The 25,568-nt window shown below is 38.6% G+C and overlaps 1 protein-coding gene across 1 annotated transcript in view; it reads left to right on the top strand.

The window, feature by feature from the left end:
• Positions 1-25,568, top strand: part of ATM (ATM serine/threonine kinase) — a 69,887-nt gene that overhangs the window by 21,363 nt on the left and 22,956 nt on the right. The window contains exons 21-43 of the mRNA XM_010144875.1: positions 1,445-1,575; positions 2,895-3,015; positions 4,182-4,358; positions 5,152-5,321; positions 6,093-6,339; positions 6,925-7,043; positions 8,212-8,338; positions 9,008-9,207; positions 11,092-11,266; positions 13,190-13,354; positions 13,622-13,754; positions 16,237-16,332; positions 17,707-17,878; positions 18,303-18,444; positions 19,080-19,256; positions 19,638-19,809; positions 21,789-21,870; positions 22,210-22,365; position 22,454; positions 23,283-23,369; positions 24,172-24,260; positions 24,356-24,458; positions 25,538-25,568. Of these exons, the coding sequence (XP_010143177.1) occupies positions 1,445-1,575; positions 2,895-3,015; positions 4,182-4,358; positions 5,152-5,321; positions 6,093-6,339; positions 6,925-7,043; positions 8,212-8,338; positions 9,008-9,207; positions 11,092-11,266; positions 13,190-13,354; positions 13,622-13,754; positions 16,237-16,332; positions 17,707-17,878; positions 18,303-18,444; positions 19,080-19,256; positions 19,638-19,809; positions 21,789-21,870; positions 22,210-22,365; position 22,454; positions 23,283-23,369; positions 24,172-24,260; positions 24,356-24,458; positions 25,538-25,568 (3,073 nt within the window). The remainder of the gene's footprint in view (positions 1-1,444; positions 1,576-2,894; positions 3,016-4,181; positions 4,359-5,151; positions 5,322-6,092; positions 6,340-6,924; positions 7,044-8,211; positions 8,339-9,007; positions 9,208-11,091; positions 11,267-13,189; positions 13,355-13,621; positions 13,755-16,236; positions 16,333-17,706; positions 17,879-18,302; positions 18,445-19,079; positions 19,257-19,637; positions 19,810-21,788; positions 21,871-22,209; positions 22,366-22,453; positions 22,455-23,282; positions 23,370-24,171; positions 24,261-24,355; positions 24,459-25,537) is intronic.

Raw genomic sequence — 25,568 nt, 5'->3', positions numbered from 1 at the left:
CCGAGGGGCGGGGGGGGTTGGTGTGGTGTACCACCAAAGCCACTCCCCATGCTATCTGAAAAGTCCTGGCAGTCAGGTGAACTCCCTGGTGACTGGAAAAAGGGAAACATTGCACCCAGTTTTGAAAAGGGTAGAAATGAGGACCCTGGGAACTACTGACCTGTCAGCCTCCCCTCTGTGCCAAAGAAGAGCATAGGACAGATCCTCCTAGGAGCTGTGCTGCGGCACATGGATGACAGGGAGGTGATTTGAGACAGCCAGCATAGCTTCACGAAGGGCAAGTCCTGACTGACCAACCTAGTGGCCTTCTACAATGAAGCGACTACATCAGTGGACAGAGGAAGAGCTACGAAAGATATGGATTTGATAGGTGGACTGTTTGGTCGATAACGAATGGGTTGGACGTTCGCATCCAGAGGGTGGTGGTCAATGGCTCGATGTCCAGATGGAGATGAGTGATGTCCCTCAGGGGTCCATACTGGGACAGGTGCTATTTAATATGTTCATCAATGACACAGTGGGATCAAGTGCACCCTCATCAAGTTTGCAGATGGCACCAAGCTGAGCAGTGTAGACGCCTAAGAAACAGGATGCCATCCAGAAGGACCTGGACAAGCTGGAGAAGTGGGCACATGAGAACCTCATGAGGTTCAACAAGGCCAAGTGCAAGGTCCTGCACCTGGGTTGAGTCAGTCCTCGATATCAAGACAGGCTGGGGGATGAAGCGTGTGAGAGCAGCTCTGTGGAGAAGGACTTGGGGGTCCTGGTGGATGAAGGGCTGGACATAAGCCCAACTGTATCCTGGGCTGCATCAAAAACTGTGTGGCCAGCAGGTCGAGGTGGGTAATTCTCCCCTCTACTCTGCTCTGGGGAGACCCCACCTGGAGCACTGTGTCCAGCTTTGGAGTCCTCAGTATAGGAAAGACGTGGACCTGTTGGAGTGGATCCAGAAGAGAGCCATGAAGATAATCAGAGGGCTGGAACACCTCTGCTATGAGGACGGGCTGAGGGAGTTGGTGGTGTTCAGCGTGGAGAAAAGAAGGCTCCAGGGAGACCTTACTGTGGCCTTCCACAATACTTAGTTAGGGTCATATAAGAAGGATGGGGACAGTCTTTTTAGCAAGGCCTGTTGGGACGGGACAAGGGGTGGTGGTTTTAAACTAAAAGAGGGGAGATTTAGATACAAGGAAGAATTTTTTGGTGAAGCACTGGCAAAGGCTGCCCAGAGAGGTGGTAGAAGCACCAAGGTCAGGTTGGATGGGTCTCTGGGCAACCTGGTCGAGTTGAAGATGCCCCTACTCACTGCAGGGAGGTTGGCCTAGATGACTTTTAAAGGTCTCTTCCAGCCCCAGCTATTGTATGATTCTATGATCTTTTGCGTACATCCGTGTATATTCCATTGTAGGTCTTTGGTGTATTTTAAAGCACAATCAATTTTCCTCAGGCTGATCCTCATTGCAAGTGGGCGATCCTTAATGTGATAAATGAAGATGTACCTGTGAGTGATGCTTTCCCACATTTTCTCGCGGATAGTCACCATAAAGTTCGCATTCTTGCTGCAAAGTCGATTACCAGGTGATAACATAGATCGTTTTTCTGTTTGTAAGAGTAATGCTTAATTTCACCTAACTGGGTGTTCCTGCTGCTGCTGAGTAGTCGCTCTTTTCAGAGCTTAAACCTTGGTGGAAGATAAAAGCCTACCAAGTTACTTTGGTTACGGTGTTCAAACTTTGTCTACATTTCAATTATTTTGTGATGTGAGAGATAGATATATATAGAGAAACATAAACGAGAGATATATATATATAAATGTATATATATGATAACAAATTTTGCACTGATTTTATTATGCAAAACTTCAACAGAAAATAGTTGTTTAGCCTCTAGAAACAGATCTGGTACGTTGTGTAGCGTAGAAACTTTTTCAAAGGATCTTGTGTTTTGAATGCTGTGTATTTTCTTTCTCCATACGTCAAAAAGTATGAAATTGAACTGGAATAGGCGTAGAGGAGGGATGTTCAAAAATATGAAACACGTTACACACAGCTATTGGTTGCATAAACTGGAGCCCTTGCACAAAAAGGGTTGGACTGCAGGAAGTATAACATAACTATACAAAATCTGGAGTGGAACGAAGTGAAGATTGGCAGTCTTTTCCAGTTTAAAGGCATGGCTCAAGTAAGCGAACCAGTTCAAGATTCCAGGATTGTTTACCTCATACCACGTTCAGTTATCCTGTGTGTTATCTACTGCCTTCAACTGTCTGGATTTTTACAGGGGTTTAAAAAGCACATTCATGAAAGAGGAGATCATTGAAAGATGACTAGATACGATCACCACTTCTAACCCGTGACCTGCCTAGGTCACCTGTGCCCAGAGGATATAGTCAAGGAATTGTTATGCGTACAAGGCAAGCTTGTGGTGATCTTTCGTAGGTGTATGCTAACAGTCACTTCAAACCGGATCGAGTAACACTTGGTCCGATCCATTGGGTTGTTCCCAATTTTGCTACAAAGAGCAAAGTGGGTTGGGCCTTTAGCTACAAAAAATAAATACTTGAAAAACTTTTTGCATGTACATCCATTCAATAAACATATTCCCAAAGTCCTCCATGATATGACATGTGCCATTATGAAGGACAGCTGATGTTTGGCTTGCTGCAGTGGCAGAGACTCGAAAGCTTTTACATGTTTTCAGGCTGTTCTCCACCTTTCTGGCCCGCAGATATTCCTAGTGTTACTGATACTGGGAGAGGAAGGAAAGGCTGCTGTACAAGAAAGTTCAGAAGGAAGTAATTATACTCAGAAAAATCAGAATCTTACTATTTGATACGTACAAGTGCAGTAATTCTGTAGACTAAATGTTATGCTAATTATTGTTCTTTATTTTTAAAGTTTATTTCAAGATGTGAAACAGAGAGATTCTTCTGGAATGTCAAAACCTCTTCCCTTGAAGCTCCAGCAAAAGGCTTTTGAGAACGTGTATCTCAGAGTACAGGAAGGAATGAGAAATCTGGTACCAACATTGAGTCATTGGTTTTGTCTAGTTCTCATCATATGAATTAGATGACTTTTAAAATGATTGTGTTTAGTTTTCCGAGAATTAATTCTTCTGGGTTTACAGTCCGAGGTGGGGAAACAAGGTGGTAGTCAGGAAATTCCTTACTCATCCAGTCAGTCACTGTTTTGCCCAGCTTTGCCACTTGATGTTCCAGACAGCTCCTGTGTATCATACTATTTGTTGAAGAAGCAGTAAATTCAAATTGGGTGTTTACACAGTATAAAAACAAGATTTGTAAACTTCTGTGAGATCATGTCTCCAGTGGCTTTACAGCAGTGGTTTTTACAAAACCAAAATTTGCTTGAAAAATTAAACTGTTCAGAAGAAACTTCAAGTGAAGGAAAAGTTTTGCTTAGTGCAGTGGCTAGAAATGCAGTGGTGTATATTACTGTGTAATTTCTTTATTAATTGGTATCTTTCACTTTTCCTCCTTCCTTGCTACCAAGCTAAGTCATGTACATTACCTACTTTTCCATTTTTTTTCCGGGGCTCTATCTCTATGTGCATGTCATTTTTCTGCCGTGTTTTCTCTCTGTTCCCTTTGCCTGCTGTCCTGTAGCTTGGGCTCCCTGTTGAGGCCTCATCTCTGGGTCATCTCATTTCACCTCTGTGCTGTCATCTCCAACTCTTTGTCCTCTTGTGATATTTCTCTGTGGCCTTGGCTCCTCACCTCAGCTTGCATGTGTCTATCAGCTTCTGCCCTTTCATTGCAGTTTCTTGTTACTTTTATTCAATATTCATCAACTGTCAACATCACACCAGCACAACAGGGGAAGATCTGCAGTTGAATTATGAGGCAGTTCTTTCCTGTAGGCATCGGGGAGGAGCAGAGAGGAGACCTGTCAGTGCTTCCGTCATTTCTCTGTAAGGCATTGCTCTTGTTTAAACTGCTGGTACTGGACCTGGACTCTGTGAGGTATCAGCATGTGCTGGCATGCTGGAGGCAGTAACTTCTGGCTGAGGAGAGGAGCAGACAGCTGGGAGAAGTAGTTTTTAAGCAACCAAAGCAAGATTTTCAGCAGTGTTTATGTCAATGCCCTTAATTTTCAATTACTTATGTTGAATTAGGAGATTGCTCTAACAGAATATTTGTACAAGTTCTTTGTTATTTCTTATTGAAGGTCGGGGGTGATGCAAGCCCTGAAGATCTTTTGGACAAACAGAGCAATGGAAAAGCGGGTTTGCTGATGCTTATAACCATTGTTCTGTGCTGCAGTCCGGTCTGTGAAAAGCAAGCTTTGTTTGCTATTTGCCGTTCTGTGAAAGAGAATGGATTAGAACCCCACCTTGTCAAAAAGGCAAGTATAAAATTCCGTTTTCTATTTGGGTCATAAATTAAGTTCCGGTTAAAATTGGAACAGTACAAAATGCTTTTGTCAGTATTGAAAGCTGTTAACTGTTGTAAAAGCATGACTAATGTGGCACCTAGATATCTGAATGAATTTGTAATTATATTTAATGACCTAAATAGAAATAATGGCATCATAAAAGGCAATTTTAACAGTAAATTTCATATGTTAAAAGAACAGATCTGAAATACAGAGAGATTTCTATACATTGAAGATTGCAAATCTCATTTTAAAAAATCTTTTCTACTCACTGGAAGTGAATTTTCCAATGTGGAAACTATGTAAAATAAATGCAACGTATTGGAAGATGGTATGTGTCTTGTGGACTTACATTTTGAAATTCACAAGGGCGTACTGAAATAATTGCTGTTTATACTGCAGCCTTTCATGCCAGTCATTCTTTTAGTGCAAGTGTTCTCTTCTTTTTATTCTTTCTATTTGTTGCCTCTTGTTTTCACATCGAGTCTCTACCCCACAAAACTGTGTACTGGCTGCCCTTTCTTTGCAGATCACCTCCTATGAGGTAGTTGTAGTTCCCTGATTACACTCTTTTGAGATATGGCAATACGAATAGTAAAAATATTGCTTGTGCTAAGTAGGAGCTGAGTTACACAAAAAGTCATTAAAAGGTTGGTGGGGGGACATTGGTTGGGGACGGGGGAACATGGAGGTGAAGTGCTGTCAGTTTACCATAGTATCATGTACTTGGCATGCTGTTTCTGCAATCTTATTTCATGGACAGGTTTTGAAAAAAGTATCTGACATTTTTGGCTATAAAAGTGTAGAAGACTTCATGACATCACATTTGGACTATTTGGTGATGGAGTGGCTGAAAATAAATGACAGCGGATATAGTCTGTCTGCTTTTCCTTTTGTTCTTCTGAACTATACTAGCCTTGAGGAATTCTACAGGTAAGTTTGCTTCATGAAAGCATATTATTTAGATTTATTTACAATAGTGATACCAGACTTTTAATTTCTAAATGTACTAAGATGTCAGGATTTTGTTACAAGATGACATCTAGATCTACTTGAGCAGGACCAGCGAAGGGGCACAAAGATGATCAGGGGGCTGGAGCAACTGCCCTGCGAGGACAGTCTTGAGACTTGGGGTTGTTCAGCCTGGAGAAGAGAAGGCTCTGGGAAGACCTTATTGAGCCTCCCCGTACCTAAAGGATGCCTCGAGGAGAGCTGGGGAGGGGCTCTTTGTCAGTGTAGTGATATCACTATCAGTGTAGTGATAGGACGAGGGGTAACAGTTTTAAACTGAAAGAGGGTAGATTTAGATTAGATAAAAGGAAGAAGTTCTTGACTGTGAGAGTGGTGAGACACTGGAACAGGTTGCTCAGAGAGGTCATGGATGTGCCCTCCCTGGAAGAGTTGAAGGCTGGGTTGGATGGGGCTTTGAGCAGCCTGATCCAGAGGAAAGTGTCCCTGCGCATGGCAGGGGATGTTGGAACTAGACAGCGTTTAAGTTCCTTCCAACCCAAACCGTTTTGTGATTCTGTACTGAGAGCTTTTAAAATGTATTTCAAGTATCTTGTGTGTTATATTTTTGCCAGTAAGACTTTTTTGTGTAGCAGTAGCTAAACAGCAGTTACAAGTTCAGTTAAACGGTATTTGCTATGTTATGCTTGAGACTTTTTCAAAAGGAGCTTCTGTAAATGTATTTACTCCATGTAGGTCATGTTACAAAGTTCTGGTTCCACACCTGGTGATCAGAAGTCAATTTGAAGATGTGAAATCACTCGCCAACAAGATTGAAAAAGACTGGAGGCAGGTTCTAGCAGACTGTTTTCCGAAGATCCTTGTGAATATCCTCCCGTATTTTGCCTATCAAAGCCATGGAAAGAATGAACTAGCAGAGCAAAGAGATACGGCTTCTCACGTCTACGACATGCTTAAGGATGAAAACTGCTTAGGAAAACAGGTATCGGACTTTAATGTGTAACTTGAGTTCTATGGCATTTAACCGACCTGAAAGAAACTTTCCTATATTCTGTAAGAATGTAGAGTTCAAGTTTATAGAAACAAAAGTGGTTTTTTTAATAAAGCCTAACTAGCCAATTTTTATCCAAAGGTTTTCAAGCAGCTATTCAATAGAAACTTCGAGGCAGACAGTTGACCTGAAGTCTGATTTTTTTTTCAGAATGTAGTAAAAAAATATTTTTACCCTTCATTATACAACCCTGAGTTTCCCTGTCGTGTCTGTTTGAGTGAGTAATGTTTTTCTCTTAAAATACTTTGTTAATGTTTTATGAGAAGCCATCTTCTCCAGAACTAGTTGTAAAATTAAACATAATTTTTTTTTTTTACAACTTGTAGGAAAGTAAATTTTTCCACCTGTGACCGCCATCGATAAGACTTAACCAGGCTTGATTTCTGAATGAATTGTGTGTTGAACAGATTGAGAATTGAGACAGAAAAAAACGAGTTTTCTCAGAAGGAAAAGAGTATTAAATTATTTTAGCTAAACTGTATTTTTCTTACTAAAACACTTTTTTTCTTCTTCTAGCAAATTGACAGTTTATCTCATAATAACTTACCAGAGATTGTGGTGGAGCTGTTGATGACCTTACATGAACCACCTGATACCACCGTAGAAGACGGAGCTCATCTGAGTAAATACATTCGGTCCGTGTTTGCAGATTGTCTGAACGCTGAGTGTGTTTGTATGACATTGTGCATTCAAACATACCCTTCAGGCATCAGAGGTTGCCTTGAGGTTGAAAATTAAAGGGTTTTGTTGCCATTAGTAGTGATGTGCTTTCTCACGTAGTTATTCCCCGGTGCCAGTAAGGGGAACCTCTGTAGGGAATGGAAGGAAGGAATGGGTGGGCAGAAGAGTGCCGTTGTACGTTGCCGAGCTGGACTGTGGCACTGCCGGTTTAGGTTAGTTCAGATTTGGGTGGACTGCCCTGTCTGTAAGATTGGTCAGGTTTTAATGTCTAAATTCAAGTGATTTTTTTAAAGGAGAAGGCAAGTGGACTGTGTCTTAACAGTTCTTCAAGTGGCAGCTCTTGTCTTTGGTAGGAAGATTGCTTAAGCAGTGCCAAATAAACGAATTCCTAATTAACAGAAATACTCTGATGCCATCAATGTATTCATTTTTATGAGCTTCTCAGTCTTTGTTGTTGTCCTAAAAATATCACTATTTGCATAATTACATCTAGAATTAATTTTCCAGATTTTTGTGTTTAGATGCAAACTATTTGGAAAAACATTTCACTTTCTGAAGTTATTGAGGAAAATGTTTGTACTGTAGAAATATAAGGAACCAAAGCATTTCTGTGAAAATCTGCTAAAAGTTAAACGGCTGAGGATTTCAGAACTTTATAAAAGAAATTTGTTTCAGTGAGTTTATTAACTGACTGTGGTGTCTGCTTCTAACCAAAGCTTTTCTTCTTAAGAAGGGAATGGTAAGAATATGAGCGATTAAACAGATTTTGCTGGTTTGTTACGATCGTAAAGCATTTCTTTTCTTTTCGAGGTCCCAGAAAAGGTGACTACCCTTCTTTTATAATGGGGCGATTCGGGATTACTTTTTTGACCAATTGTTCCCATAATTACAGACTGCAGAAGCTTTATCCATGACTTGCAATTAGATTTTCCAATGAAATACCTTAGATGAGACAAATGTCTGGGTTTTTTAGCAATATAAGTGCTCGATGCTTGTGGTGCTTTTTACTTACTGAAAGCAGAAAAGATTTTGTGGGAGTTACGTGTTTATTCGATGAGACTTATTTAATATGTGGGGTTTGATTTGGGGAAGAAAAAAAAATCTTAATTTTTATTCATCTAGGGAGCTGGATCCTGCACCTAATCCTCCTCATTTTCCATCTTACGTGATTAAGGCAACCTTGAACTATATTAGCAACTGTCATAAAAGCAAATTAAAAAGTCTCGTAGCAGTTCTTTCTAAAAGCCCTGTAAGTATGTAATGACGATTTTCTTTTTCTGTAGAATATAAAATCTCTTTTATAGGTACATTTTCATTTAATTGCACATTTTCGTCATGTGTATATGAGGAAAAAATACAAACCTAGAAAACTTTTTATTCTTTTGTTTGACTTCTGAAATGGAAAAAGTCTTACATTCACGGGCACAGTAACCTCACAAAAATTTAATGCTTGAACTGTTACATGCATGAGAAAATGATGTATAAATAGTTAGGATTATTTTAAAGGTTGAGGAAATCTTACTGACAGCGTGAGATTTTATAGACACCGTGATTCTGATTTTCAGTTGTTGAAGGCAAATATGATGGCATATCAATTTATGCAGCCCTTGCAATAAATCATAAACTTTTTACTGTCTTGTAACATCACTTCTTAGAAAAATTTGGTTTCCTGAAAAACATGCATAACCTTTCTCATGGCGGTTAAAAAAAAAGAAAATTAGGAGATATGGGGCTTATAGTCCTGCTTGGAGAATTGGTTTCTATGTAGATCTTTTGTTTGTTTAAAGCAATAAAATTAATAAAACATTTTTGTCCATATTCTTAAAAAATATATATCAAGTTAAGTTTTTCTTGATGTAAAGTATAGCTCTGTTGGCATTCTGAATTATTTTTTTACTCATAGTTTATTCATTTTTAGGATTCGTTCCAGAAAATCCTTCTAGCCCTTTGTAAGCATGCATCAGATACAAACAACATTTACAAGAAACACAGAATTCTTATAATTTATCACCTGTTTGTTAATTTGTTACTTAAAGAGATAAAAGATGGTTTAGGAGGAGCATGGGCTTTTGTCCTCCGAGATGTAATTTACACCCTGATTCACTACATCAACAGCAGGTAAATACGGTAATTATATCTTGTTCTTGTCTGCGCTCCCTTGTAGCCTCACATTTCAGGATCACTAGTAGATGTTAATTAATTTGTAGAAATAATTGAAATTTGTTGAAAGGAAAAGTTAAATTGCCATTCTTTGATATTTTAGGATTTTGAAATTAGAACTCTTACTAAAACGTGGAATGTTTAGAGTTATCCTTGTATCCAGATGTTCACTATACTGCAGAATTTTGTATCTATAATAGGCTGTCAAATTGTAGAAATGAGAAGCGTTGGGAGATTTTGATGACAGGAGGAGTGTTTGGTAATTTAAAGGACATAGGAGAAAAATTCAAATTCTGGAGTTAAGTGCAAAGTAAGCACATGTCAAATAAAATGTGCTTACTGAGTTGATAGCATTGACATTTACATTCTCACCAATAAATAGTTAACAAAATGAGTGAGAATTGGTACCTGTTACCTTAACTTGTCTTCAAATTGAGAAAACTGATACGTCATCAAGCTTAACATTTCGATAGAGATTCTCATCTTTCATAAGGAACTAGAGATATTTTCTTACTTGAGGTTTAGCTTTGAATTTCCAAGGCAGTCATTCACCTAAATGTCATTGACTTCAAGCGCAAGCTGGTTGTTTTGCTTGTTGGAAGCATTTTATACCCTAAGATATTGAAGAGAGGTGTGTATTTTATGATAAATGCCGTTATTAGGATCAACACTGACCTGGGGTGGGGCAGTTGATGCACTGGAGGACAGGGCTGCCATTCAGAGGGACCTCATCTAGCTGTAGCAGTGGGACAATAGGTACACTGTGAAGTTGAACCAAGACAACGCCTGTCTTTCACCTGGGATGGAATAACCCCATGCATGAGGACAGGCTTGGGAGCTACTGGCTGGAAAGTAGCTTTGCAGAAGAGGTCCCTGGAGTCTTGGAGGACAAGCTGGATGGGTCAGCAGCTTGCCTTTCATCACCGAAGGCTGGGTACTGAACTGTCCTGGCAAGAGTGGTGCGTGGCCAGCAGCTTGAAGTAGTCATTCCTCTCCGAGTCGTACGAAGCTGCAGTAGGACCACTGTGTCCAGTGTGGGGCAGCTCCAGCCAGGACATGAGAGATAATGACAGACTGGGATGGGTGACTGGGTATAAGTGGAGTTGATCTAATTTCTGTTCTCCAGTTTCTGGAGGAAAAGATAACTCCTAGAGAAGGTAGAGCCCAGCTTTTCCTGGAAGTGCACAGCGATAGGACAAGAGGTAGCACCCTGCAAGTGGCAATATGGGAAATTCTGTTTGGACATCAGGGGAAGAAAAATTTGTTCGGTGAGCCTAGTCAAATACTGGAGCAGGTTGCTCGTAGAGGCGATTGATGCATCCAAGGAACGCATCAGAATTCAGCTCAACAAAGCCCTGAGAACCTGATCTGACTTTGAAGTTGCCCCTGCTTGAGGCAGGAAGCTGGACTAGATAATTCCCAGGTCTCCTTTGTAATCTAATTTTTTTTTTTTTTTTTTTTAACTACGGGCTATGTGTGAGAGAGAAGAGTTCAGGGACCATGTTTTCCACTTTGTTATGTTTCTGTCAACATTGTTCTGTCAAATAATAATCTAAAATTCTTTCTAGCTTGGGTTTTGGGTTCTTTCCCTTTTTGGAATGTATTTAAGTTTTTTTCTCCATTTTTTAACATGATCAATCAAATTCTGTGTGTTTTAATTCTCCTATGTCTCCTGAGCTAAATCCTTAGAGCTGATTGAGTTGGTAAAGTTTAGAATCAGTTCTTGTAAAGTTTATTTATATTTTCCTTTCTCCCCTATTCTGCTTTGTGAATAATAGGTTAATACTTGAGACAATGATAATTCGTATTTCTTTAATTTCACTTTTTTGTTTCCTGTGACAGACCTGTTGTTATCAGAGAAATATCCATGCGCAGCTTTTCGCTCTGTTGTGATCTGCTTCACCATGTTTGTCACACAGCAGTTACGTGTTGCAAGGATGCTCTAGAGAGCCACCTTCATGTTATTGTAGGAACCCTAATACCTCTTGCCATGGACCAGCCTGAGATTCAGGAGCAGGTAGTTTTGAGATGCTGCTCATTCCTTACCTGTGCTTGTTAGTTCATGTTCACTGCCATTAAAGCTATATCTACACTCATGTTCAATTTTAATTCCTTTTTCTATGCTTTGTAGATTTATGTAAAGAATCTTATTTGGGATATAACACACTATACCTTTAAATTTTTAAATAAATGTGTCTTTACTTTTGGTACTCCTATTCTGGCGAATGTTATATTCCATATTTAATTTGTATGGCTTTAAATAGTGATTGGGTTGTATTTGTGTCATAATTGCTGAGATTAATATGCTTTAATGCTGTTGCAATGTCTGTTATGTCTGCTTGGAATCTGTGCACCTTTTTCAGCCAAATCTGGAAGAGGTTTAAAACCTGCAGGGTAATTTTCAGAAAAGCTGTTACCTTAGTTGAGTGGAGACACCAAGTCAGTGGTTCCACTAAGGAAAAGATAAACAGTGGCATTTCTAGACAACTAGTAATGACAAGCTAACGAGGACAGTGCATCAAGTAGCCAAGCAGTTACCTACAAAGCTCAGAATAATTTCACAAGAGATACAGTGAAGATCTGTGGAAGGGGGAAGGTGTCTAGAGGACAGAGAGGCAAGTTGTGCAAAGAACAGACTTCAGTAGTTCAGCTGTTTATTTAACAAATTATCATTTAAAATAAATGTAGCAAATAGGCCTTAAGAGAGAAATGAAGCAGTTTCTGATGCGTGACAAGCCTTGTTTTCGTTCTTGCAATGATTTGTATGTACATTCTGCTGGGGGAGGAAATACAGATAGATTCAGAGACTTATAATTAGTAGCTGAAGATGAGAAGAGTGTACCTTTGCGCTTCAATTCTCATGATTGTCAGCAGGCTTCATCTGATCCCATGGGATGATAAGCACCACCATGGCTGCAGCGTAGCCCTACATTGTCCTCCTTGTTCTTCCAGTTCAGCTGGAGGGCTATGCTGACCCAGTTAAAAATACCCTGACAGTCATTTTTCCAGCTTAAATGATCATGATTAGATTTCTAATATGTCTGTGCAAATGGTTGTACATGCACTGTGCAGTACAGTGTTGCCGCACTGTGCAGGCAACATAGCGGCATCCCTGGGCATCCACAAAGTGAGGCAGGCAGAAATTTCTCCGACTTTGAACTGATACAAAATATGAAACCTTCTCATATCATACTCTTGCAGGGAAGTCCTTCTTCTCTTGATCAATTCTGTTTCTTCTCTTTGTTTTTCTTCTAACATTGAGTGGAGGCTAGTTAATAACTTCCAGGTAAATACAGGTCTCCAAATAAGAACATCATCATTTGGATTGTAGGCTCCTCAGAGCTGCCTGGATTGAATATCCAGTTTCATTGTTTTGTAAGTAAAGCATAAAAGCAGTGTTATTGTGAAGAAAGTGTGGTACTCCTTCAGCAAGCATTTATTCAAGTCACAGATCTGTTATGATCTGGACAGATTTGTTGTGACCTGTTATATATCTGGGCAGTAAATGATGATATTTAGGCGTTTGCCCAGATTTCAAATTACAGGCATTTTAGTTAGTAAAAATAATAGAATCCTACTAACATCCGAAGGACTGCTTGGGTGCAACGTGTTGCTAAATCATTGCCGATGTCGTAATGATTGTGTTGGCTGGTATTTGAAATTGGATTCATCAAAAGACAGGATGAAACTGCAGGCTGTGATGATAAAAGCTTTGATGTCTGTTTGGGAGGAGTAGCAAAAATGACTCTTCGTTTTAGAGTATCTGTGATTTAACCTAAACCTCTAAACATTTTGTAGTTTTTCACAGTGTAAATAAATTATCTTACCATTTTTATAGAGTTCTCAGTTTAATGGAGAAATACAAACTTTATAACCTCAATAAATATGGCTCAAAAATGTCTCTTTGTCTTTTTTGTTTTTCATTGCTTTATATGTTCAGGTCTTAGGCTTGTTGAAGTATCTGGTGATTGATAACAAGGATAATGAAAATCTGTACCAAGCAATCAAATGCTTAGATCCGTTTCCCGAATATCCTGCTTTTAAAGATCTGCGAGCAACTCAACAGAAAATAAAATACAGTAGAGGACCATACTCTCTTTTGGAGGTAATTGCATTTCAAAATGTATCTGATGGCAGTGTTCTTTGTAATGCAAACTTTCGAAAGTTTCTAGCTCTGGATATAGTTGAGCAAGATTTAAACTGGACGCGTGCGTTCTCTTTATCACCAGTTTCAGACACTGAGGTATTTGTAGGTCTCCGTTCTTATTTTGCATCTAATAATATCCACATTGTGAACAGCGGAGAGACACTTCTGTACTTGAAGCCTTCAGGTGTATTCTGTGTGTGCTTAATACAAAATGTTGTTTTGCAGGAAATTAATCACTTTCTCTCGGCTGGTGTCTGTGATTCACTGCCCGTAACACGACTTGAAGGACTCTATTATTTACGCAAACAACTGGAACAGTATAAAGATCAGATGAAGGATCTTCTGAAAAATTTCGAGGGTACTGGCATGCGATTATGTATTTTGCTTCTTTTCTGTCTAGTTTTAGCTGTAGCGATGTAATCGTATTCTAATTTGGTGTTGAAAGTTTTATTTTGTGTCTTGGTTTTTGCGTGTTTAACAGTGTAACATCATTATAATTTCACATGCAGAGTAGAATGGCATTTGTTTTCATGCAAAAGCTGCAGTATTTTGTATGAGGTATTATATGGAAGAGAGCATAAAATGCCCTTCCCCCTTTTGGCATGAGGCACTTAGGATTGTGAATGACCAGGACAGTGTGTGATACGTTGCTTTATGGCTGCTTGATGGGTAAATGAATCTCCTTAATCTTTTAAATGTAATGAAGCTAGATATTATTAAAGGCGTAGTATGTTAGAAAGTGAAGCTCATAGAAGTTTTAAAACGGTAGGATTTAGTTGAAACTTGTCACATCCCAGTGTTCTGTTTCAGCCTTCTGTCCAGACCCTTGCTGTTTTGGTGCAGACCATTTCACTTTTCTCCTCTGCTTCAAGTCTTCACCAGCTTGTGTGCGTAACAGGAAGATAGAAAGAGCTGATGTAATTAATTGTAAATAAGCACAAAATGAAATTTTGGGAAGAATAGTAGTCTGTCATAAGGCCATAGTGTGAGTGCGTGATGTCCCCACATCTTAAATATAGCTTAAAAATTTGAGTCTTGAAATTTTGCTTGAAAAGAGAGCAAAAAGGCAACAAGCCTGTGTAGAACAACTTCCATCAGAGGAGAGCCTTGTGAGCTTGGAAGAGAGGTTGAAGAGGAATACAGAGAGGCGTGTGAACTGGTGAATGGTATGACAAATCTGAGTGGGGAGCACTTGAGGGTTTCATCACAGTTAAAACAACAGATTAAATTGACGATTTTACAAGAGAAACCACGTATTCAAACAAAATATATACAGGATAGAACTTACTGCCACTTATTGTGGAGATCAGAAGCATAACGGACCTTAAAAGGAGTTAAATGTATCTCAGAGAGATTGTTGGGTAGGAAGATCTGATCAGAAATCCCCAATCTCCTGACTGGCAAAACCTGAGAAGAAATACTTACTCTTGCTCTGTTGGAGGCAGCCTCGCAGCCTTGATGGGCCTGTTGCCTTGATTTTGCTTTATACTATATAAAAGTCTATGAAGCACGTGGAAATAACTTTATTCTTACTGCTTTCTTAGCCCTGCGTTCAGCTCTGGAGCCCCCAACATGTGAAGGGTATGGAGCTGTTGAACTGAGTCCAGAGGAGGTCACAGAGATGGTCAGGGGGCTGGAGCACCTGGCCTGTGAGGACAGTCCTGAGAGAGTTGGGGTTGTTCAGCCTGGAGAAGAGAACGCTCCGAGAGACCTTACAGCAGCCTTCCAGTACTTAAAGGAGGGCTCCAGGAGAGCTGGGGAGGGGCTCTTTATCAGTGTAGTGATAAAAGTTAGATAAAAGGAAGAAGTTCTTGACTGTGAGAGTGGTGAGACACTGGAACAGGTTGCCCAGAGGGGTCATGGATGTGCCCTCCCTGGAAGAATTCAAGGCTGGGTTGGATGGGGCTTTGAGCAGCCTGGTCTAGTGGAAGGCGTCCTCGCCCATGACAAGGGGGATTGGAACTAGATAAACTTTAAGGTCCTTCCAAACCATTCTGTGATTCTATGATGATTATTTTAGGTGTTAAAAAGAATTAAAATACCAGTTATTGATAAAGGCTATAAAACTGTGGGCTGGAAGATAACGTTTAACTACTGCGGTTTGGCCACGTGTATATTCGTTTTTGTAAAAATGTCAACGAACGTGAAGCCCGATTCCAGGTTTCCATTCCAGTCAACAGGGCAGCAGGATTTTTTATCAAGAAAATAATGACTGCTGGTTTTGTTTTTTGGTTTTTTACATTCGCAAATCATATTTTTTCCTAGACTTTGTTCCTTGGAATCAGTAAAACCATTTTGTTTGGAATGTTTATTTAACAAAAAGACCACAGGCAGGCAACAAATGTGTAAGGAAACATCCATCTCAAGAGCTTATAATTTGACAGAGTTAATTAGGCAACTGAAAGCTAGCAAATTGTGTGGAATTACTGGTAGGAAGCCTTACTTTGGGATAATCCTTGGGTTCAGTTTTAGAATAGAATGATGCTTTTAGCTTAAGTGCTGTCGGTGAACTTCACTGTTTCAGATGACATTCTTACACTAACTCATATTTCATGTATTGAATTATTTCTAAATTGAAACATGGAGAATAATAGCATTTGTGTATTTGGGGTTTGGGGATTCTTTGGCACAGTCGAATGCACAGAAATTTTTTCAAGACATGATGAATAAGAAAAAATAATATTTTTAATGTACTGTTTAATACCAGCTTGCTTCAACGTTAATGATGCATGTTGCCATTTGCAGATAAAAGACACTGAAGCAGTGTTTTCTTCTCATACGTTCACATTACAAATATACAGTGATCTTTTAGGGATTTATTTTTCCTTTCTGAATGATAGAAAAGCCAGAAGATTCGGGAGTAGTGAAATTGGTGGTGAGCTTACTGCAGCTGTCCAAGACGGCAGTTAACCATTCGGGTGAAAAAGCAGTGCTGGGTAAGTTAACTAGTCCCCCAGGCATCCTAGGGCTGTCGTTGCAACGCCCACATCGAAACTGTGGCCATTCTCAATGTTGCTTCCCTCTGCTATTTTGCATTTGCTGCCAGAGGTGGCCATCAGGAATGTTAAAATGGGGGTGATACATCAGTTTTTCAGTTACTGTATTCTGCAGCTTTGAATAGTAACTTAAATTGTCATCAGTTTAGACCAAGTCTCTTCTAAACTCAGTAAAGAATTATCTGCTGTTATATGGGTCACTTTATTAGGTTGAAAAATAGTAAGAAAAATTAAAGATAACTTACGGGAAATTGGAAAGGCGTGTCTTAGTGGAAATTAAGATAGTTGTTCATCTTAAAGCCTCTTTTGTATTATTAAAATTAGTCTTACTGTTTACATTGGGCACCTGATGAGTGAGTGATCCAGAGCACCAAAGCTAAAATCTAAATCCTGTCTTCCCTGAGTGGGGAGTGCCTCCCCGAAGGTGGTCTTTACTGAAAAGGGACGTCTAAACTAGGCAGCAACACAAGTAATGAGAACATTTGCCTCGATATTTTTTTTTTTTTTTGTCTAAAAGACTAGTAACTGATAATTTAAAATGCTGAAGCTTCCATTGGCTTCAGTCATTCTTCAGCACCACCGCAGGCTGTAAGTTCCAGCCTTTTCTGCATTGCGTTCCCTTACATGACTCGTTAAATGTAGTTCAAAACACCACCTGTATGTCTTCAGCCTGTTCTTTATTTGCTCTGGTGGTGAACACGATGTTGTAGAAAATGGAAATGTTTTCAAGACACATGCTAAGTATGAAGGGAAGAGCAGGGAAATAGATTTTAGTTTCTCTCTGGCTAACATTGGCATCCCTTTTTTAAGGTCAATTTTGTTTTGTTTTTTCTTGTATGTACTTGCGTGTTTTGTAAAAATATTTTGTCTGGAAAGCAAATGAGGAACACATTGATCCATAATTTTATGTAAAATGTAGGTTAATTATCGAATTCACAGGTTACTGTTTGTATTTATCATAGCTGTAGGGAATGAAAATGACTGTCTCGTAGTGGCTCTCATTTTGTCATTTTCCTCTTAGGTGTTTCTGATACAACTAAAAATAAAACCATATCTGATTTAAACTGCAAAATCCAGAGCCATAGGCACTCCTAGAAAATTGAGTTAGAAACCATAACTGTATTATTTATGAAGCTGCAAAATTTGCGTACATGTAATTTTAATCGTGAAGCTCCTCAAATGATTATCTATAAATGCTTGCAGCTTTTTACCCCATAATAATCTAAGTCCTAAAGTAGTTTATATTAATTGCAGCCTTTTAGGGTGAGACCTTGTTTCGTTGTGCGTAAGCCAATGATACATTTGCATTTGCAGAGGCTGTTGGAAGTTGCTTGGGAGAGATTGGTCCCATGGATTTCTCCACCATAGCTCTTCAGCATGCTGAAAACGCGCTGGATTCTAAAGCAGTGGACTTACTGGAGGATAGAAAACATCAGTGGGTCTTCATAATGTTAACCCAGATAAATACTGCATTAACAGATAAATGGTGAGTATACTTAATTTATTTACTTCAAAGCTAAGTAGGAGCCATTAAGTTCTTCAGGTCATCTCAGAGTAACACTCTGGAAGCGTTATTAACACCTCTTAATGTCCAACCACGTGCTTATTCAAGGCTCAGGTTACTTACCTGGTCGAGCTTAGATGGTTCCTAGAAAGTCTCTAGTCTCACAGCAGAATCTCAGGCCAGTCTTTTCTGTGCTGTAGAGGATAGCAGTGCTGGGGAGTAAGTACTCGTGCTTTGCTTTATCACAAAATATGCAATGGCATATCCTAGTCCAAAATATTCAGATTTGATGTACGTGTTCTTAGATCGTGCAATTATTCGTCTTGTGTGTTTATAAAGGTGATTTTGAAAATAAAACATCTGAATGAAATTAATAACAATGCCATTGTGTATGTTATTCTTTCAGTATTGATGTTCGAGCTGCTGCTGTTTCCTGCTTGAAAAACATACTAGCCACCGACTCTGGCAGTAAATTTTGGGAAGTTTATAAAAATAAAGCTGATCCCCTGTTAATCTATCTACAGCCTTTCAGAATGTCTAGGAAGAAGGTACTTCTTCAGCTATACCGTATTTATATGGCATATGGGGTAGAGAAAACAAACATGTAATTCAAAAAAAGTAAATTTTAAAATGTTTTTTAAATAGGCTCTGATGAATACAAAATTGAGACTTTTCATCAGCTTCATTGCAAATGTGATTGCTTTGGTACATCTGTTTCTCAGTTCAGCATTTGTGGCTTCTTCACGTAGGAAATTACCAGTTTGACATTAGAAAGCTCTGAGCTTTCATTATTAGACAATTTTTTACTATCTGCTTGGTAGTTTAATACATTCTTTTTCAGGATTCCGGTGTCATTTGATGCAAAAACTTAGTGGAAAATAGGTCAGAAAAAAAGACACATAATTATCTATAAATCAGATATTTCCTTATTTTCAAACGTATTATTTGTAACCTAAGTGAGACATCTCATGTGGCCTTGTTGATGTTATCAGTAAAATTTAATTTTTAATGCTTCCAGATTTCCTTGGAAAACTACATTTAATGAACAAAATTGATACTATCAATCAATTAAAGCACAATTAATATTTAATATATTTTAATTTGTGCAGATTTCAGTATGGTTTTTAAAATGCTGTAGAATTTGTTTATATTTGCAATATATATATTTTTTCTTCCCCTCTAGTTTTTTGAGGTACCTGCTAATCATACAGAGGCTCCTTTAGAGACTTTGGATGACACAAACCTGTGGATTCCTCTGGGAGAAAGTCATGAGACCTGGATCAAGCGCCTCACTAGGTCCATACTGGACAGTGGAGGTGTGCAAAATGAAGTGCTCCAGTTAATGAAGCCGCTGTGCGAGGTGAGCTACGTTATTCGTATGTACAGATGCATATGTATGTGCACTGTGATGCGGAAAAATATATGATTACTCATCTTGATAGCAAAGAGTAATTTCTACTCTTACGTTACTACTTTTTCGTAACAGTAAATCAGATCCTCCATGGCCAGATATTGCAGATACCCGTCAAATACACTATTGAAATACAAGATTTGAGAGAGGGCTGTAGACATCGATGAACTTTGTATGACCGCTCTAACTGAACGCCAGCATAGCCCTATTGAGCGGTTTCTTTCTCGAGCATTACGTGTGTGTTTGAGTAGCGGCCAGTTTGGTTGTAAGCTGAGAAGGAAAGACTTCGGTTGTTTCTCTTAGCAGCTGCTGTGCATGATTGGTTTCTAGGTGAAAACAGCCTTGTGTCAAACTTTGCTTCCATACCTGATTCATGATATCCTTCTTCATGACTCGGATGAATCTTGGCGAAGTCTTTTGTCAGTTCATATCCAGAAGTTTTTTACAGCCTGTTGCAGATCTGCCTCATCTAGATCTACTACACCTCCGAATTCAGATTCAGGTAATGTCAGAATATTTTTGTTTCAGCTGAAAGAGGGATTCTGATTGTGAAAAAAATATCTTCTGACATCAAACGTATGATGCATATGAAGGTTCTGCTTGATTGTTTTCCATGGAGATACCAGTGATTTTGAAGCTGTTCATTGGCAGCTCCCAAGTACTTTCTTCTGTATAACTTCTTTCCTTATTCAGAACTGGGTAATGTTTATTAATTGCTGAATTTAGATGTGATCCAACGTCATGTGCTGCAAGACTGAGTCTTGGACTGTCTCTTTAAATGACTAATAGTCAGTTAAATTACTCTCTTTCTCAAACAAGAGCAGTTAAAGGCAGTTTTCAACCTGGTTTTTCCACTTGGAAAGAAGACTAACCCTTGCTTTAGCTTCCCTTTACTTACCACAAATACAGTAACTACACGTTAATATTTTTTGTGCAGTAACTACTCTGCTCTATCTTCCAACTCCCTTCTTCAGTGACACGTCACCAAAGTCCGTACTGTATCTTGCAGTCTCTTTACAGGCAAGTCATACAAGCTTCAGGTTGCTGAGAGAAAAAGGAACCCTTAGGATTGTACTTTTCACTAAGAGTGGTGTAAATAAGCCTGACAATACAAGGTGGTTTTTAAGGTACTTTTTGCAGATATTGCCTGGCCTGGCCAGGCAAAAGGCTAGAGCAGTATTCTTTCGCATTTTGAAGTCAGGTAACAAGCTTTTCCCACAGTCTGGATATTTTTATTATTGTCCCACTTTGTCAGTTAGAAAAGGATTAAGAATTTTTTATTTCCTTCAGCAACCAGGGAAATTCGTACAGACATTTATGCTCAGATGTACAAAGTAACCCAAAATATTCTCTGAAAAATATGAAGGAATTTTTCTAAGTTTTCTAAACTTGCAGTTTGTATCCAAAACAAAATTTTTAAACTTCTGGTGACTAACAATTTCTTCGTGGAGAAACTTTTACCCTATCAAAACAAGGAGAAAATCTTCCTAGAAAACCTAGATAAATTTAATTCCGATCCAACAGGATTCAAACTGTGGCAAAGACCAAGCAGTTAGACATGAGAGATTTGAGTCCTTCTAATAAGAGTCTTTCTGTTGATCCATTTTGACATGCAAGTTCTAGGAATTGGCTGTTAATCCTGGCAACTTAAAGCATAAATAGTGTGACCATCATGCCATCACTGATTTGTCTGGGATATCAAACCGAATTGTAGGTTGCCAACTGCTTGGCAGGAGTCGGTCCCACCAAACCAAAAATGGAGACTATTTTGGAGTTGGTGTGTGTCAGTCTGACCAGCATCGTGTGTCAGTTGAATCTACTAATTTGCAGAAGAGATGTAATTTTTTGTTGAATGAATCTTTCAAAATAAATCTTATTGTAGCATAGTAGTAGTCAAACCTTTGCTTATGCTTTCCCAGTTTCGTGCTTCTTCTAATCTATAATGTCCAGAAAAATTCAAAGAACTATTAACCCAATGACCAGAACACAACCTGTAGCCATCTGATTGTCTTTTTAATCCAGAAACAAGGGATGGATATACGAATTCTTTAAAATTATGTGTCTGTGTGGGGGAGATAGTGGGTTTTGTACAATCATACGCACTCTATAAAATCTACAGTAAAACTACTAATAAGCATTTCTGAGGCTTTGAAATAACTTTATATGACTCAACCCTGAGGGAGGAGGTTTGTTATGGAGCTTTGTGCAATGATATTGGATCATATCTGAATTCTATTAGAAGAAATGGAATCCACAAATGATTAACGCAAAGATAATTTGAGAAAGAAAATTGTGGTATAAGCCGCTGTAATGTCACTAACATCGTGTAAGGAGGGGAAATACATTTTGTGACAAACTAGTATTGGAAATGGTGTCCAAGGCAGTTTTGAGTACAAAATACACCTTTTTATTTTGTAAATGGATATGTTATGACAAAGGTTCATTGTATTCTTTCTTTTGAAATAAACATCCCAGATCAAGAAAATCAGAATTTTAGAAGTTTGGATAAAGTATCTCGACGAGCCATGCTTGCTGTTGTTGATTACTTAAGAAGACAAAAGAGGTGAATTATAGCTTTCCAAAATGTTGCTTTAATTTAGTTATGGCTGTTCTAAGATCTCTTGACACTCCAAATTAAGGAAGAAGGGTGTTGTAGAAAACGTGAGTTAAATGAAGACGCGGCAGTGTCCTTGCATTTGTGACAGAAGAGATACAGCTAACCTTGAAGGATTCAAACTCTGCTGAAGGAGTTTCCTGAAAACTTTTTGTCTGATAAACTTTTTGTGGTATGGGTTTGGGGGGATAAAATTACCCTTTGGAAGGCGAAGTAGTTGGACTGCATTTATTTTGTTTACTGTTAGAGAGGTCTGTTACAGCAATGTTAAAGTCTTTATTTAATCAGATCTCTTTCAGGTACAGTTTTTGATGACAGCTTCTGGCTAGACCTGAATTATCTGGCGGTTGCTATAGCAGCACAGTCTTGCGCTGCTCACTTCACAGCCTTGCTCTATGCAGAAATCTACGCAGACAAGATAAATAGAGACAAGCAGCAAGAAAGGTACAAGGCTTGGAGAATGCAGTTCCTTGACATTTCTGGTAAAATGGATCATGTTTTGTGTCTCCCAGTAGTGTTCTGTTATATGAAGAGTCAAGGAGACTTTAAAAAAATTCCTTAGGTGTGTGTATAGACCTGGAAAATATTTCTAACAGTCCTTGAATGTGATCCCAACCTTGCTAGTTTGCTAGCTATGGTACATTCAAACTAGTGTCATTCTGACTTCTAAGCACAAAGTTTTCTTAGTATTGCGTGTTCTGGAGAAACTTCACCAAAGTTAGCGCTTCTGAATACTAAAATGTATTGAATCTTGCTTTCTAACTGGAACACTTCTCAGACTCTGTTTCCGATAACTGGTAGTGTGCTAGTGGTACAATTACAGCGCGGAGTGAACAGGAGAGAGAGAAACCGCATAATGATGATGATAATTGTGTGAGTAGAGTTGAATGACCCCTGTAGAAGGAGTTTTCTTCTATAATAGACAATTATCTTTGTCTCCTAGTCTAGCAAGTTCAAAATATGGAGCTAGTTTACTAGCTTCGTTTTGACAACAAATATCTCTAAGGCAGTGGACGTATAACATAATATATAACAGTTGTGTGTATATATGTTATGGAGTTGCTTTTATTCTTTCCCAGAAGAGAGCATTCTTGCTTCGGGCATTCACAGGGTGGGTTGTTTTTTCTCTGAAAAACCACCTTGATGTTGAAATCCCTTGATGTTGATATTCTCAGTTCAGCTGATCACTTTGTCATTCTGGTGGAGAGCCTGAGGATATGGCAGGCCTGATCTCACATTTGGTCTTTGTGTCTCTTACTACTTAAGTGTTGTTTCAGAATTTCTTTAGTTCTTTGTATGAAATTTCATCTAACTTTACCAGCTGAAACATTTCTTCTAGGTCGTCTTTTAAAGCAGCTAAGAGTTTAACATTTGAAGAAGAAAGTCAAAAAACAACTATTACTATTTTGGATGAAAAAAGTAAAGAAGAAACTGGCATAAGTTTACAGGTACATGTCTGTGCTTCATAATCTGAAAGCAAACCTTCTCATGGAATTACAATTTACAGTAGTTCCATCTGACCTGAAGGCAGATCTAGTTGGACTTCAAAAACTGTGTTTCAGAATTCCCTAAATGCTCTAATTCACAGTGACCTCAATGGCCTTGCCAGGCAAGTAAATTGAGTATTCATTCACCTGAGACCCTAATTAACTGGCAAACTTTAAATTGCAGCAAAGCAGACTTTGTGCCCCCTGAAGAACTGCCCTCATGGTAGTAACCGGACACGTATTTTTCAGTTTGTCAGAGGGATATGTTCATTAAAAATTAGCAAGTGGTGTAACAAGTTGTAATAATGAAAACAAAAGTAGAATTATCTCTTACAGGTTTATTTGATATATAAAATCTGATTTGGTAGCGTTGTCTAAGTTACTTCTTCCCATAGTTTATTACTCCATTCCATTAGCCCATTCCATTATGCATCCCTTCAAAATGCATTGCTTAGCTGCTTTGTCTGGCGCTCGTTCAGTACTACTGCCTTTCGCTTTTGAACCCGGCCACCTAAGACCCAGCGCTGTTTTCTGAATAATTTAGCAGAGGACTAAAGTAGTCCTGAGGAGTTTCGCTAGACTACAAAACTTTTCTTCCTGTGATGATAGCTGGCTTGGATTCTGCGTAAAGGAGAATGAAGCAATGATAACAACATGTTACATGAAAGGACTTGTATTTATAAGCTTGCATGATACGTATAAAACTCACTGGTACTTCTTCCAAATGAGGTAATTCTTTGTTTTATGGCGCATGTTCTTCTAGGACCTTCTCATGGACATATATAGAAGCATTGGAGAACCCGACAGTCTATATGGCTGCGGTGGAGGAAGAATGTTACAGCCATTGGCACGGTATAATTTGTGAATGTTCTTATGTTCTTTAAAGTCATTGCTTTCGTTTATTAGTAAGGAACTTAAACTGAAAACTTCTTGTTAACTTAAAACAGGATAAGAACGTACGAGCATGAAGCAGTATGGGAGAAAGCCCTTTTAACATACGACCTTGAGGCAGGTCTCTCTCCACCTACTCGCCAGGCTGGAATAATAGAGGTAATTTTGTTTTATACAAGGAAATGAATGTAGGAATTTATATCCATCGTACTGAGAGTCATTTGTAGTAAATGAAAAATTGTTTTAGGACTAAAAATGATCTCTTTGGGCGTCAAGTCCAGCCCACTCTCATAGACATCCAACCTGTATAATATAAGACAATTCAATATTTGTCCTGAAAACATGAAGGCTTCTAGTCGTCTTCTCACTCACCTGTGATCCCTATCTTAGGTAATGAATTTTGTCAAATATTTCAAAATAAATCTAGTTACTTTTACTGGCAGAATTTGGCCAGCTCCTAAAACGACAGGATATAAAAAGTAATGTAATTGGTTATTTATGCCATCTCATTTTTAAAACCTCCCTATTATGACAACTTCTTTACTCAAACTATGGTATTTCTGATAGAGTAAATAAATAGAATTGACATTGTCTTATTTTGATCCTGTAAAAATACATTGCTTTTTTAGCCTAAAATTATTTACACCAGTTCTGTAATAACATAGCACAGGTATATCTGTGGTTTCCCTTGTTTCATTTTCCTACAGTACTTTTCTTTTCCTACCTCAAACAGTTTAGTATTATTGTTAAAATTCCATGGTGTTTCTCCTTCATAGTGGCTGCTGCACACATAAGCTGGACAAGCAGTCACAATTATAAAGTCATTATGTACAGTCTTCAGACAGACAGGAGTTTAGGAGCTGAGGGAAACTTTTTCAAATCCCCACCAGGAAAAAACAGCTTTTTAAGGAGTAAAACCAGTTTTGGTGTACTACCTAGGAATGATGGAATGGAGAAATGTGAGCAGATAGGTCACTTGAAACACAATGTGGAAATTTATTTCAAAGAATTCCAGCAACAGTAGTAATGAAACTGTTTTCTGGGGTTGCAGGTATCAGTAGTGTGATCAATAGTCTTATTAAAATGTTTTCATCTTAGATAGCACTGAGTTTAGAAATGCTTATGGTTCTGCCTTACCCACAAAAGCTTATTTCCAAAGGCAAGACAAAGCCTCTTAAAAAGACGTTTTGGTTTATTCAAGGAGGAAAACCAACTTTCTGTAATCTTGCTAATTCCAGGCTTTGCAGAATTTTGGGCTTTGCCACACTC

Source organism: Buceros rhinoceros, unplaced genomic scaffold (genome assembly GCF_000710305.1).
Source record: "Buceros rhinoceros silvestris isolate BGI_N320 unplaced genomic scaffold, ASM71030v1 scaffold5281, whole genome shotgun sequence".
In the NCBI taxonomy this organism is placed as follows: Eukaryota; Metazoa; Chordata; class Aves; order Bucerotiformes; family Bucerotidae; genus Buceros; species Buceros rhinoceros.
Note: the sequence above shows the minus strand (reverse complement) of the source record. Positions and strands in the feature narration are given on the sequence as shown.